Source organism: Oncorhynchus mykiss, chromosome 8, assembly GCF_013265735.2.
Source record: "Oncorhynchus mykiss isolate Arlee chromosome 8, USDA_OmykA_1.1, whole genome shotgun sequence".
NCBI classification, from domain to species: Eukaryota; Metazoa; Chordata; class Actinopteri; order Salmoniformes; family Salmonidae; genus Oncorhynchus; species Oncorhynchus mykiss.
In genome coordinates this window covers 37,062,683-37,076,151 of record NC_048572.1, presented here as the reverse complement: position 1 = coordinate 37,076,151, position 13,469 = coordinate 37,062,683, and the positions used below count along the sequence as shown (strand labels likewise).

The window sequence follows — 13,469 nt, the reverse complement described above, 5'->3', positions numbered from 1 at the left end:
GTGTGTGTGTGTGTGTGTGTGTGTATGTGTGTGTGTGTGTGTGTGTGTGTGTGTGTGTGTGTGTGTGTGTGTGTGTGTGTGTGTGTGTGTGTGTGTGTGTGTGAGAGAGAGAGAGAGAGTGTGAGTGAGTGAGTGAGTGAGTGAGAGAACCAGCTGCCTATACAAATATCACCAGGAAAGCTCATGGAGAATCTCACCACTACAAGACCAAAATATTATTATAAAAAACAGGGTTGATGTGACAAAGTGTCTGTTAAAGTCAACTCAGTGTGTTGACGCTGAATAGAAAAACAAAGCCTTCTGAAACTAATACAACTGTAGTCTGTTAATGTGGTGTTTGATTGAGCAGATGTGCTTTTACTGTTTCTGAGAGAGAGAGAGAAGTCTGAGGGGGCGTGAGAATGTGTAATAATAACTAGAGCTAGACCAATCAATACCTTTACAGAGCTGTCACTATATCTAATCAATATTAAACAAGGTTCAAATGTGTTTGGTATCCTTATTTGGTCTGATCTTAATTGACTCCACAGGTACCATTCATTCAGGTTAATTTGTGTGGGTGTGAGGAGTCTGTGCAGTATCAATCTGTTATTATATGACGTGAGTGTCTGTGTTGCCATGGTGTGCAATTTCTCAGAAACTCAGTGCAGCAGATTGCAGACATAGTGAATAAAGGAGTTTTATTCCAGGCTCTGGAAGGCTTCATAGCCGCTGGTTGTAAATCCTCCCACGTTTTATTTCTTGTGACTTGAAGTTGTTCTAACATGGGCAAAATAATATGTTAAATAAGTTGGTGTTGAGGTGTGTTTTTGTCACACTAAAAAAATCTGATGAACTCAATGCACCATGGCCAAAGTTAATTTAATCCGCATCTCTTCAGTACATTTGTTGCGAACTTCAATATCCCTGACATGATATCAATGTCTTTGTTCCAAGGTTATACACTGTACCAGTATTATGTCTCTATTCTAACATGCTCAAATGTCATGAATCATGTTCAGGCTGAAGTCTCTGACTACACTACAAATGGTTTCCCTGTTTTTCCACAAGTCCATATCGTCGGACTGGGGCCCACTGTGTGAGGCCTAATCAAATGAGACATTGGTACTGAACACCACCAGAACTCCCATCTATAAACACAGAGCACTCTTTGTGTGTGTGTGTGGGTATACATTGCCTTCAGAAAGTATTCATACCCCTTGACTTGTTCCACATTTTGTTGCATTACAGCCTGAATTCAAAATGGATTAAATAATTATTTTTTCCTCACTCATCTACTACACACAATACCCCATAATGACAAAATGGGGTATTGACAACCATTTTCAGGTCGAGCCATAGATTTTCAAGTAGATTTAAGTCAAAACTGTAACATGGTCACTCATGAACATTCTTCTTGGTAAGCAACAGAGTAGATTTGGTCTGGTGTTTTAGCTTATTGTCCTGCTGAAAGGTAAATTCATCTCCCAGTGTCTGGTGGAAAGCAGACAACCAGGTTTTACTCTGGGATTTTGCCTGTGCTTAGCTCCATTCCGTTTCTTTTTTATCCTGAGAAACTCCCCAGTCCTTAACAATGACAAGCATACACATAACGTGATACAGCCACCACTATGCTTGAAAATATGGTGAGTGGTACTCAGTCATGTGTTGTACTGGATTTACCCCTCACATAACACCTTGTATTCAGGACAAAAAATGTTTGGCAAATGTTTTGCAGTATTACTTTAGAGCCTTGCTGAAAAACAGGATGCATGTTTTGGAATATTTGTATTCTATACAGGCTTTCTTCTTTTCACTTTGTCATTTAGGTTAGTATTGTGGAGTAACTACAATGTTATTGATCCATCCTCAGTTTTCTCCAATTACAGCCATTAAACTCTGTAACTGTTTTAAAGTCACCATTGGCTTCATGGTGAAATCTGAGGGGTTTCCTTCATCTCTGGCAACTGAGTTAGGAAGGACGCCTGTATCTTTGTATTGACTGGGTGTATTGACACACCATCTAAAGTGTAATTCATAACTTCACCATGCTCAAAGAGTTATTCAAAGTCAGATGTTTTTATTTATACCCATCTACCAATAGATGCCATTCTTTATGAGGCATTGGAAAGCCTCCCTGGTCTTCGTGGATGAATCTGTGTTTGAAATTCACTATTCGACCGAGGGACCTTACTGATAATTGTACGTGTGGGGTACAGAGATGAGGTAGTCATAGAAAATCATGCTAAACACTATTATTGCACACAGAGTGAGTCCATGCAACTTATTATGTAACTTGTTAAGCTAAGTTTTACTCCTGAACTTGTTTAGGCTTGCGTTAACAAAGGGGTTTAGTACTTATTGACTAAAGCCATTTCAGCTTTTCATTTGTAATTCATTTGGTAATTTTTTATTTTATTTAACCTCCACTGACATTATGGGGCTAGTGACAATTTTTGTTTAAATTTAATAAATTTTAAATTCAGGATGTAACAACAAAATGAGGGAAAAGTCAAGGGGTATGAATGCTTTCTGAAAGCACTGCATGTATGGACGTGTTTAACTGGCCAAGTCCCCACAAGAATAGAAAACAAACAAACATTTGACCAACTGGGGACATTTTGTGAGAACACACAGAATTAGTGTTAGAATTACATTAAGGGTTAGGAGCTAGGGTTAGGTTTATGTCTTAGGGTTAGGTTGAGGGTTAAGATTTATTTTTTTGGCTTAAGGTTACGGTTAGGGTAAGAGTATGGGTTAGGGAAAATTGGATTTTGAATGGTACTAAATTGTGTGTCACCACAAGGTAAGGGGGTGTGTGTGTGTGTGCGCGTGTGCATGTGCAAGCTGCCTATACAAATATCACCAGGAGAGCTCATGGAGAATCTCACCACTACAAGTTATTACTACAATATTATAATAAAACAGGGTTGATGTGACAAAGTGTCTGTTAAAGTCAACTCAGTGTGTTGAAGCTGAATAGAAAAACAAAGCCTTCTGAAACTAATACAACTGTAGTCTGTTAATGTGGTGTTTGATTGAGCAGATGTGCTTTTACTGTTTCTGAGAGAGAGAGAGAAGTCTGAGGGGGCGTGAGAATGTGTAATAATAACTAGAGCTAGACCAATCAATACCTTTACAGAGCTGTCTCTATATCTAATCAATATCAAACGAGGTTCAAATGTGTTTGGTATCCTTACTTGGTTTGATCTTAATTGATTCCACCATTTATTCAGGTTCATTTGTGTCTTCAGATGGCGCCGGGACTGTAATATCTTATGTTTCACCGAGACGTGGCTGAACGACGACACGGATAATATAGAGCTGTCTGGCTTCTCCGTGCATCGGCAGGACAGAGCAGCTACGTCTGGTAAGAAGAGGGGCGGGGGTGTGTGTCTATTTGTCAATAACTGCTGGTGCGCAATGTCTAATATTAAAGAAGTCTCGAGGTATAACTGACCTGAGGTGACTCGCTCAATACGGAAGTCTGGGATGACGTGGATGCTACGCTACAGGACTGTTTTGCTAGCACAGACTGTAATATGTTACGGGATTCATCCAATGGCATTGAGGAGTATACCAACTCAGTCACCGGCTTCATCAATAAGTGCTTCGACGACGTCGTCCCCACAGTGACGGTACGTACAGTTGAAGTTGTAAGTTTACATACACCTTAGCCAAATACATTTCAACTCAGATTTTCACAATTCTTGACATTTAATCCAAGTAAAAATTCCCTGTTTTAGGTCAGTTAGGATCACCACTTTATTTTAAGAATGTGAAATGTCAGAATAATAGAGAGAGAATGATTTCAGCGTTTATTTCTTTCATCACATTCCCAGTGGGTCAGAAGTTTACATACACTCAAGTATTATTTGGTAGCATTTCCGTTAAATTGTTTAACTTGGGTCAAACGTTTCGGGTAGCCTTCCACAAGCTTCCCACAAGAATTTTGGCCCATACCTCCTGACAAAGCTGGTCTAACTAAGTCAGATTTGAAGGTCTCCATGATCACACACGCTTTTTCAGTTCTGTCCACAAATGTTCTATAGGATTGAGGTCAGGGCTTTGTGATGGCCACTCCAATACCTTGACTTTGTTGTCCTTAAGCCATTTTGCCACAACTTCGGAAGTATTGCTTGGGGTCATTGTCCATTTGGAAGACCCATTTGCTACCAAGCTTTAACTTCCTGACTGATGTCTTGAGATGTTGCTTCAATATATCCACATAGTTTTCCTTCTTCAAGATGCCATCTATTTTGTGAAGTGCACCAGTCCCTCCTGCAGCAAAGCACCCCCACAACATGATGCTGCCACCCCCGCGCTACATGGTTGGGATGGTGTTTGCAAGCCTCTCCCTTTTTCCTCCAAACATAATGATGGTCATTATGGCCAAACAGTTCTATTTTTGTTTCATCACACCAGAGGACATTTCTCCAAAAAGTATGATCTTTGTCCCCATGTGCAAACTGTAGTCTGGCTTTTTATGGCGGTTCTGGAGCAGTGGCTTCTTCCTTGCTTAGCGGCCTTTCAGGTTATGTCGAAATAGGACTTGTTTTACTGTGGAAATAGATACTTTGTACAGGTTTCCTCCAGCATATTCACAAGGTCCTTCGCTGTTGTTCTGGGATTGATTTGAACTTTTCGTACCAAAGTACGTTAATCTCTGGGAGACAGAACGTATCTCCTTCCTGACCGTTATGACGGCTGCGTGGTCCCATGGTGTTTATACTTGTGTACTATTGTTTGTACAGATGAACGTGGTACCTTCAGGCGTTTAGAAATTGCTCCCAAGGATGAACCAGACTTGTGGAGGTCTCCAATTTTTTTCAGAGGTCTTGGCTGATTTCTTTTGATTTTCCCATGATGTCAAGCAAAGAGACACTGAGTTTGAAGGTAGGCCCTGAAAAACATCCACAGGTACACCTCCAATTGACTCAAATGATGTCAATTAACCTATCAGAAGCTTCTAAAGCCATGATATTTTCTGGAATGTTCCAAGCTGTTTAACCTCTTGAGTGTAAGGGGCAGTATTTTGATGTTTGGATGAAAAACGTACCCAAATGAAACTGACTATTTCTCAGGCCCAGAATCTAGAATATGCATATAATTGTCAGATTAGGATAGAAAACACTCTAAAGTTTCCAAAACTGATATTGCAGGCGCAAACCGGAGGAAAATCCACCAGGAAGTGCTGTTTTTCCTGAAACCTCTTCCATTGCATGCCTTCCCTCCATTTAAAGGGATATCAACCAGATTCCTTTCTCTATGGCTTCCACATGGTGTGAACAATATTTAGACATAGTTTCAGGCTTTTATTCTGAAAAATGAGCGAGAAAGATCAGATCGCGTATTATTGATTATTTATTGTAAAAACAACCTGAGTATGGATTATAAAAACGTTTGACATGTTTCTACGAACTTTACGCATACTATTTGGAATTTTCGTCTCCCCCGTCGTGACTGCTCGAGCCTGTGGATTTCTGAACAAAACGCCCCAACCAAATGGAGGTATCTTGGATATAAAAATTATATTTTCATTTTATTGCTTTTCTGACTTTCGTGACCAATCTACTTTGCTGCTAGCTGTTTGTAATGTTTTGGCTGCTGAGAGAGATGTCCTAACATAAACGCTTGGATAGCTTTTGCTGTAAAGCTTTTTTGAAATCTAACACGCCAGGTGGATTAACAACAAGCTAAACTGTGTTTTGCTATATTGCACTTCTGATTTCATGAAAATGTAATATTTTTAGTAATTTAATTTGAATTTGGCGCTCTGCAATTCAGCGGATGTTGACGAAAATGATACCGCTAAAGGCATGGGTGCACCAAGAAGTTAAAGTCACAGTCAACTTAGTGTATGTAAACTTCTGACCCACTGGAAATGTGATACAGTGAATTACAAGGGAAGTAATCTGTCTATAAACAATTGTTGAAAATATTACTTGTTTCATGCACAAAGTAGATGTCCTAACCGACTTGCCAAAACTATAGTTTATTAACCAGAAATGTGTGGAGTGGTTGAAAAACGAGTTTTAATGACTCCAACCTAAGTGTATGTAAACTTCTGAGCTAAAGGCTCCTGCCGCTTTCAAGGAACGGGACAATCTGACGCTTATAAGAAATCCCGCTATGCCCTCAGTTGAACCATCAAACAGGCAAAGCATCAATAAAGGACTAAGATTGAATCCTACTACACCGGCTCTGACGCTCGTCGGATGTGTCAGAGCTTGAAAACTATTGAGTTTGAGGACACTGTACATTAATCAACATTTCAGTAAAAGTGCCGACGCGAGCCTAACAGACGAGCTAAATGCATTTTATGTTCTCTTTGAGGCAAGCAACACTGAAGCATGCATGAGAGCACCAGCTGTTCCGGACGACTGTGTGATCGCGTTCTCCATAGCCGATGTGAGGAATACCTTTAAACAGGTCAACATTCCCAAAGCCGAGGGGCCAGACGGATTACCAGGACGTGTACTCCGAGCATGCACGGACCAACTGGCAAGTGTCTTCACTGACATTTTCAACCTCTCCCTGGCCGAGTCTGTAATACCTACATGTTTCAAACAGACCACCATAATTCCTGTGCCCAAGAAAGCGAAGGTAACCTGCCTAAATGATTACCGCCCCATAGCACTCACGTCGGTATCCACGAAGTGCTTTGAAAGGCTGGTCATGGCTCACATCAACACCATCATGACATAAACCCTAGACCCACTCCAATACGCATACTGCCCCAACTAATACACAGATGACGCAAAGATTTTTTGGGTGGTATTTTTCTTAAAACTGCATCGTCGGTTAAGGGCTTGTAAGTAAGCATTTCACTGTAAGGTCTACACCTGTGATATTCGGCGCATGTGACAAATAACATTTGATTTTGTTTAATCTCAATAGCACTCCACACTGCCCTTTCCCACCTGGACAAGAGGAACCTGTATGTGTTCATTGTTTAAAGCTCAGCATTCAACACCATAGTGCCCACAAAGCTCATCACTAAGCTACGGACCCTGGGACTAAACACCTCCCTCTGAAACTGGATCATGGGGGCAGCCCATCAGGAAGTCCAAGGGGTAAGTGTAGGCAACAACACATCTGCCATGCTGATCCTCAACACTGGGGCCCCTCAGGGTTGCATGCTTAGTCCCCTCCTGTACTCCCTGTTCACCCACAACTACAGTACGTGACCAAGCATGACTCCAACACCATCATTAAGTTAGCTGACAACACAACAGTGGTCCAGTAAGCCTGATCACCGACAACGATGAGGCAGCCTATAGTGAGGAGATCAGAGACCTGGCTGTATGATGCCAGGAAAACAACCTCTCTCTCAATGTTAGCAAGACAAATGAGGTGGAGGGCTGAACAGGCCCCCATCTAACATCGACGGGACTGAAGTGGAGCTGGTCGAGAGATTCAAGTCCATTGGTGTCCACATCACCAACAAACTATCATGGTCCAAACACACCAGGACAGTTGTGAAGAGGGCACGACAACACCTTTTCCGCGACAGGAGACTGAAAAGATTTGGCATGGGTCCCCATATGCTCAAAAAGTTCTACAGCTGCACCATCGAGAGCATCCTGACCAGTTTCATCTCTGCCTGGTATGGCAACTGCTCGGCATCTGACCGTAAGGTGCTACAGAGGGTAGTGCGTACGGCCCACTACATCACTCTGGGGCCAAGCTTCCTGACATCCAGGACTTACATATAGGCGGTGTCAGAGGAAGGCCCAAAAAATTGTCAAAGACTCCAGTCACCCAAGTCATAGACTGTTCTCTCTGCTACCGCATGGCAAGGCGGTACCGGATCACCAAGTCTAGAACCAAAAGGCTTCTTAACAACTTATACCCCCAAGACAAAAGACTGCTGAACAACACTGCTAATATTCACTGTTTATTAACTATGCATAGTCACCTTGCAAATGATCTTGAATAACCTGTACCCTCGCACATTGACTCTGCACCGGTACCCCCTGTATACAGTATAGCCTCGTTATTGTTATGTAAATGTACTGTGTTACTTTTTTATTGATTTGATTTTTTTACTTTAGTTTATTTTGTAAATATTTGTTTAAACTATTTCTTGAACTGCATTGTTGGTTAAGGGCTTGTAAGTAAGCATTTCACTGTAAGGTCTACCTGTTGTATTCGGCGCATGTGACAAAAATATATATTTTAAGAGAGTCTGTGCAGTATCAATCTGTTATTACATGGCATGTGTGTGTGTGTGTTGCATGGTGTGCAATATCTCAAACTCAGTGGAGCAGATTGCAGACATAGTGAATAAAGGAGTTTTATTCCAGGCTCTGGAAGGTTCCATAGCCGCCGGTTGTAAATCCTCCCACGTTTTATTTCTTGTGACTTGAAGTTGTTCTAACATGATGGACAAAATAACATGTTAAATCAGTTGGTGTTGAGGTGTGTTTTTGTCACACTAAAAAAATCTGATGAACTCAATGCACCATGGCCAAAGTTTATTTAATTCGCATCTCTTCAGTACATTTGTTGCGAACTTCAATATCCCTGACATGATATCAATGTCTTTGTTCCAAGGTTATACACTGTACCAGTATTATGTCTCTATTCTAACATGCTCAAATGTCATGAATCATGTTCAGGCTGAAGTCTCTGACTACACTACAAATGGTTTCCCTGTTTTTCCACAAGTCCATATCGTCGGACGAAACGTGAAAAACAAATCGATATTTTTTTTCACTGTCTTCCCCCTCCCTTTTACTACTCTGACCTTTTTCATCCCATTGCCAGACATCCTATCCTTGTCTTAGAGCTCTCTCCACATCTACCCAACCATCTCTATTAAATGGTAGGTATAATCTGACATTTACCGTCTCCCAGTCCCTTGACCTCCTAAACCCATGAGTACGCATTTGCTCCTCGGTTGACCCCTGGGCTTTCCCAGCCATCCATCCAAACACCGATCCCCCAACCTCCTTTTCCAAGACCCATACCCACCCCCCCCCCCCCCCCTTGTGTAGGTATCGATCGGTCTGAGTATCTGTGGGTTCTATCATAGCTTATGCTGGAGGATTTGACATATAACTGACAATTGTTCCCTGAACTTTTGTCCTGGCGCCTCCCAACTCCTCAGGGCCGAGAGGAGAGAAAGAGCGACAGACCTAAAGACAGACCGAGAGACAAATCGAGATAAGGAGCAAAATGATGTCCCTCTCTTTTACTTCGGGGGGGGGGGGGGGGGCTTACGCTAAATTTGGACACCTGTCAGAAAGGGTGCGAGGGACTATGTGCCAAAGACAGAAACTTAGGCTTAGTGTGAAGAGACACCTATTTACACACATCCCCCCACACTCGACACCCTACAGTTGAAGTCAGAAGTTTACATACACTTAGGGTGGAGGCATTAAAACTTGTTTTTAAACCACTCCACAAATTTCTCATTAAACTATAGTTTTGGCATGTTGGTTACTTGGCAAGTCGGTTTCTTTGTGCATGACAAGTCATTTTTCCAACAATTGGGTGCTTTGTTGGAGGAACGACTGGTGCACTTCACAAAATAGATGGCATCATGGATGGAGGATGGATGGAACATTATGTGGATATATTGAGGCAACATCTCAAGACATCCGTCAGGAAGTTAAAGCTTAGTCACAAATGGGTCTTCCAAATGGACAATGACCCCAACCATACTTCCAAAGTTGTGGCAAAATGGCTTAAGGACAACAAAGTCAAAGTATTAAAGTGGCCATCACAAAGCCCTGACCTCAATCCCATTGAAAATTTGTAGGCAGAACTGAAAAGTGTGTGCGAGCAAGGAGGCCTTCAAACCTGACTCAGTTAGACCAGCTCGGTCAGGAGGAATGGGCCAAAATTCTTACGTTTGACCCAAGTTAAACAATATAAAGGCAATGTTACCAAATACTAATTGAGTGTATGTAAACTTCTGACATAAATAAAAGCTGAAATAAATAATTCTCTCTACTATTCTTCTGACATTTCACATTCTTAAAATCAAGAGGATTAAATGTCAGGAATTGTGAAAAACTGAGTTTAAATCTATTTGGCTAAGGTAAACTTCCAACTTCAACTGTATGTCATAGGTACAGTGCCTTGCGAAAGTATTCGGCCCCCTTGAACTTTGCGACCTTTTGCCACATTTCAGGCTTCAAACATAAAGATATAAAACTGTATTTTTTTGTGAAGAATCAACAACAAGTGGGACACAATCATGAAGTGGAACGACATTTATTGGATATTTCAAACTTTTTTAACAAATCAAAAACTGAAAAATTGGGCGTGCAAAATTATTCAGCCCCTTTACTTTCAGTGCAGCAAACTCTCTCCAGAAGTTCAGTGAGGATCTCTGAATGATCCAATGTTGACCTAAATGACTAATGATGATAAATACAATCCACCTGTGTGTAATCAAGTCTCCGTATAAATGCACCTGCACTGTGATAGTCTCAGAGGTCCGTTAAAAGCGCAGAGAGCATCATGAAGAACAAGGAACACACCAGGCAGGTCCGAGATACTGTTGTGAAGAAGTTTAAAGCCGGATTTGGATACAAAAAGATTTCCCAAGCTTTAAACATCCCAAGGAGCACTGTGCAAGCGATAATATTGAAATGGAAGGAGTATCAGACCACTGCAAATCTACCAAGACCTGGCCGTCCCTCTAAACTTTCAGCTCATACAAGGAGAAGACTGATCAGAGATGCAGCCAAGAGGCCCATGATCACTCTGGATGAACTGCAGAGATCTACAGCTGAGGTGGGAGACTCTGTCCATAGGACAACAATCAGTCGTATATTGCACAAATCTGGCCTTTATGGAAGAGTGGCAAGAAGAAAGCCATTTCTTAAAGATATCCATAAAAAGTGTCGGTTAAAGTTTTCCACAAGCCACCTGGGAGACACACCAAACGTGGAAGAAGGTGCTCTGGTCAGATGAAACCAAAATTGAACTTTTTGGCAACAATGCAAAACGTTATGTTTGGCGTAAAAGCAACACAGCTGAACACACCATCCCCACTGTCAAACATGGTGGTGGCAGCATCATGGTTTGGGCCTGCTTTTCTTCAGCAGGGACAGGGAAGATGGTTCAAATTGATGGGAAGATGGATGGAGCCAAATACAGGACCATTCTGGAAGAAAACCTGATGGAGTCTGCAAAAGACCTGAGACTGGGACAGAGATTTGTCTTCCAACAAGACAATGATCCAAAACATAAAGCAAAATCTACAATGGAATGGTTCAAAAATAAACATATCCAGGTGTTAGAATGGCCAAGTCAAAGTCCAGACCTGAATCCAATCGAGAATCTGTGGAAAGAACTGAAAACTGCTGTTCACAAATGCTCTCCATCCAACCTCACTGAGCTCGAGCTGTTTTGCAAGGAGGAATGGGAACAATTTCAGTCTCTCGATGTGCAAAACTGCTAGAGACATACCCCAAGCGACTTACAGCTGTAATCGCAGCAAAAGGTGGCGCTACAAAGTATTAACTTAAGGGGGCTGAATAATTTTGCACGCCCAATTTTTCAGTTTTTGATTTGTTAAAAAAGTTTGAAATATCCAATAAATGTCGTTCCACTTCATGATTGTGTCCCACTTGTTGTTGATTCTTCACAAAAAAATACAGTTTATATCTTTATGTTTGAAGCCTGAAATGTGGCAAAAGGTCGCAAAGTTCAAGGGGGCTGAATACTTTCGCAAGGCACTGTACATACCTAGGAAGGACACACCGACTTTGCAGAAGGTGTTGAACTGGAACTTGTTGGCGGCCTCTAGCAGTGTCTTGGCGTTAGCTGAGTCGATGACCAGAGAGCCCGTGTAGACAAACTCCAGCAGCAGCTCCAACACGTCAGCTCCAATGTTGCTCATCTGCAGCTCTAGCTTCTCCCCGCTCCTCGTCTCCCCTGACGACCTGACCAACCAACCACGGTAGACGGGAGTTAGACACCGAAGAGACGCACACACACACACACACACACAACTAGGACAAGAGCTACACACAGATACACACACTCACATACACTCGCACACACACAACCTGGGTCTTTACAAAACAAGGGAAAAATAGCACAATCAATACAATCAAATACAAAAGAAAAAGAAAGGTAGAGAATTTTATTTTTGGAGTCTATTGTTTTTACGGTAAGCGACTAAGGTTTGTAACAGCACACAGTTATGGTAGTTTGTGCTCCATCTGAAACAAAACAGTTCTCTCAAAACAAGGATTAGGAAAGCACAAGTAATGTGTTTGTCTTCATCATGGCAAATTAATATCCAAAAAGGCATGCTTTGACATGTGTTGTCATGTATGCATAGATATTCAAGAAGATGCATACATGCTAATGGCAGACAGATGACAGAGGGATGAGAGGGGGTGATAAAAACCATACATGCACTGACAGATTGGAAAACCACTAGGAATGTTACTGTAGCTGTCTGATGTTTCAATGTTATTGTAATGGAAGACCTTAAGCTATGTTAGCTGTGGTATGTCTGAATGCTTGCATCCTGATGCGCCCAACACTACAATCCTGAAGCCCAAGAATCTGGCAGATCATTTGATTTGTTTTTGTGCTTTTTTTCCTGTGTTTTTTTAATGCAACTTTGAGATTCTGTTTTGTCATGAAAAGCGCTACATAAAATACATATATTATTATTATTATTACAATACTGTATGACTATCCTGTGTGCTGTATATCAATGCTACAAATCAGATTCATATAGCCATATACTGTGGTGCTGGGTTGGCTATCTCTAGCTAATGTAGTCCTCCCGGGCCTCGTGGCGAGTGGTTGCGTTAGAGTCCGGCCTGCATTGTGACATCATCAGGATCAGTAATTAGTTGATGTGTTCTAACTCTATGCCTTAATGTCCCATGTGACACAACATAATCTAGTCAAGGGCAAAATAAACAGAATCAATGCACCAGAATGCAGTGTGAGATACTGTGTCCTTCCCCCGAGGGCTGTGGACATAAACAATATGAAAACTACCAACGATTGAGATGGATGGGGTGTATTCTCCTTCTGTTGCTCATATCGACTGGCTACACTGCATAATGCTCAGTGTCTGTCTGTTTCAAGTGGTAATGTCTCTTACTGGGTTGGTGTGAGAGTCAATAAAATAGCTTTATCAGAGCATACAGTCAGACACAGTTTTGATGCAGGATGCAGACAGACGGACACAGACATATGGACAGGATGGTTAGAGTGAAGAGGAAGGAGTGGGAGAGAGAGTGAGAGAAAGGGGGGGGAGGGGGGTGAGAGGAAGAGGGTTGGTTCATCCACAGGGACCAGCAGCCATCCTTCAGAAGGGGGGGAGTTGGGAGGGATTAGGTGGGGTTGGGGGTGGGGTCCATGACTGTTCCTGGGTCTTTTAAATAAGAGATCCCCCCCCCCCCCCCCCCCCCCCTGCTCCCCATCACACCTAAACCCAAAGCCCAAAGCCTCTGCCCCCAGCTCGCTGCCACATTCACCAGTAGCCTGTATGCCTGTAT

General features: G+C 42.1%; 1 protein-coding gene across 1 annotated transcript in view; it reads right to left on the bottom strand.

Annotated features, from left to right (window-relative positions):
- LOC110530907 (kelch-like protein 29) overlaps positions 1-13,469 on the bottom strand; it is a 330,236-nt gene that overhangs the window by 70,682 nt on the left and 246,085 nt on the right. Inside the window, exon 7 of the mRNA XM_036985426.1 lies at positions 11,689-11,885. Within this exon, the coding sequence (XP_036841321.1) occupies positions 11,689-11,885 (197 nt within the window). The remainder of the gene's footprint in view (positions 1-11,688; positions 11,886-13,469) is intronic.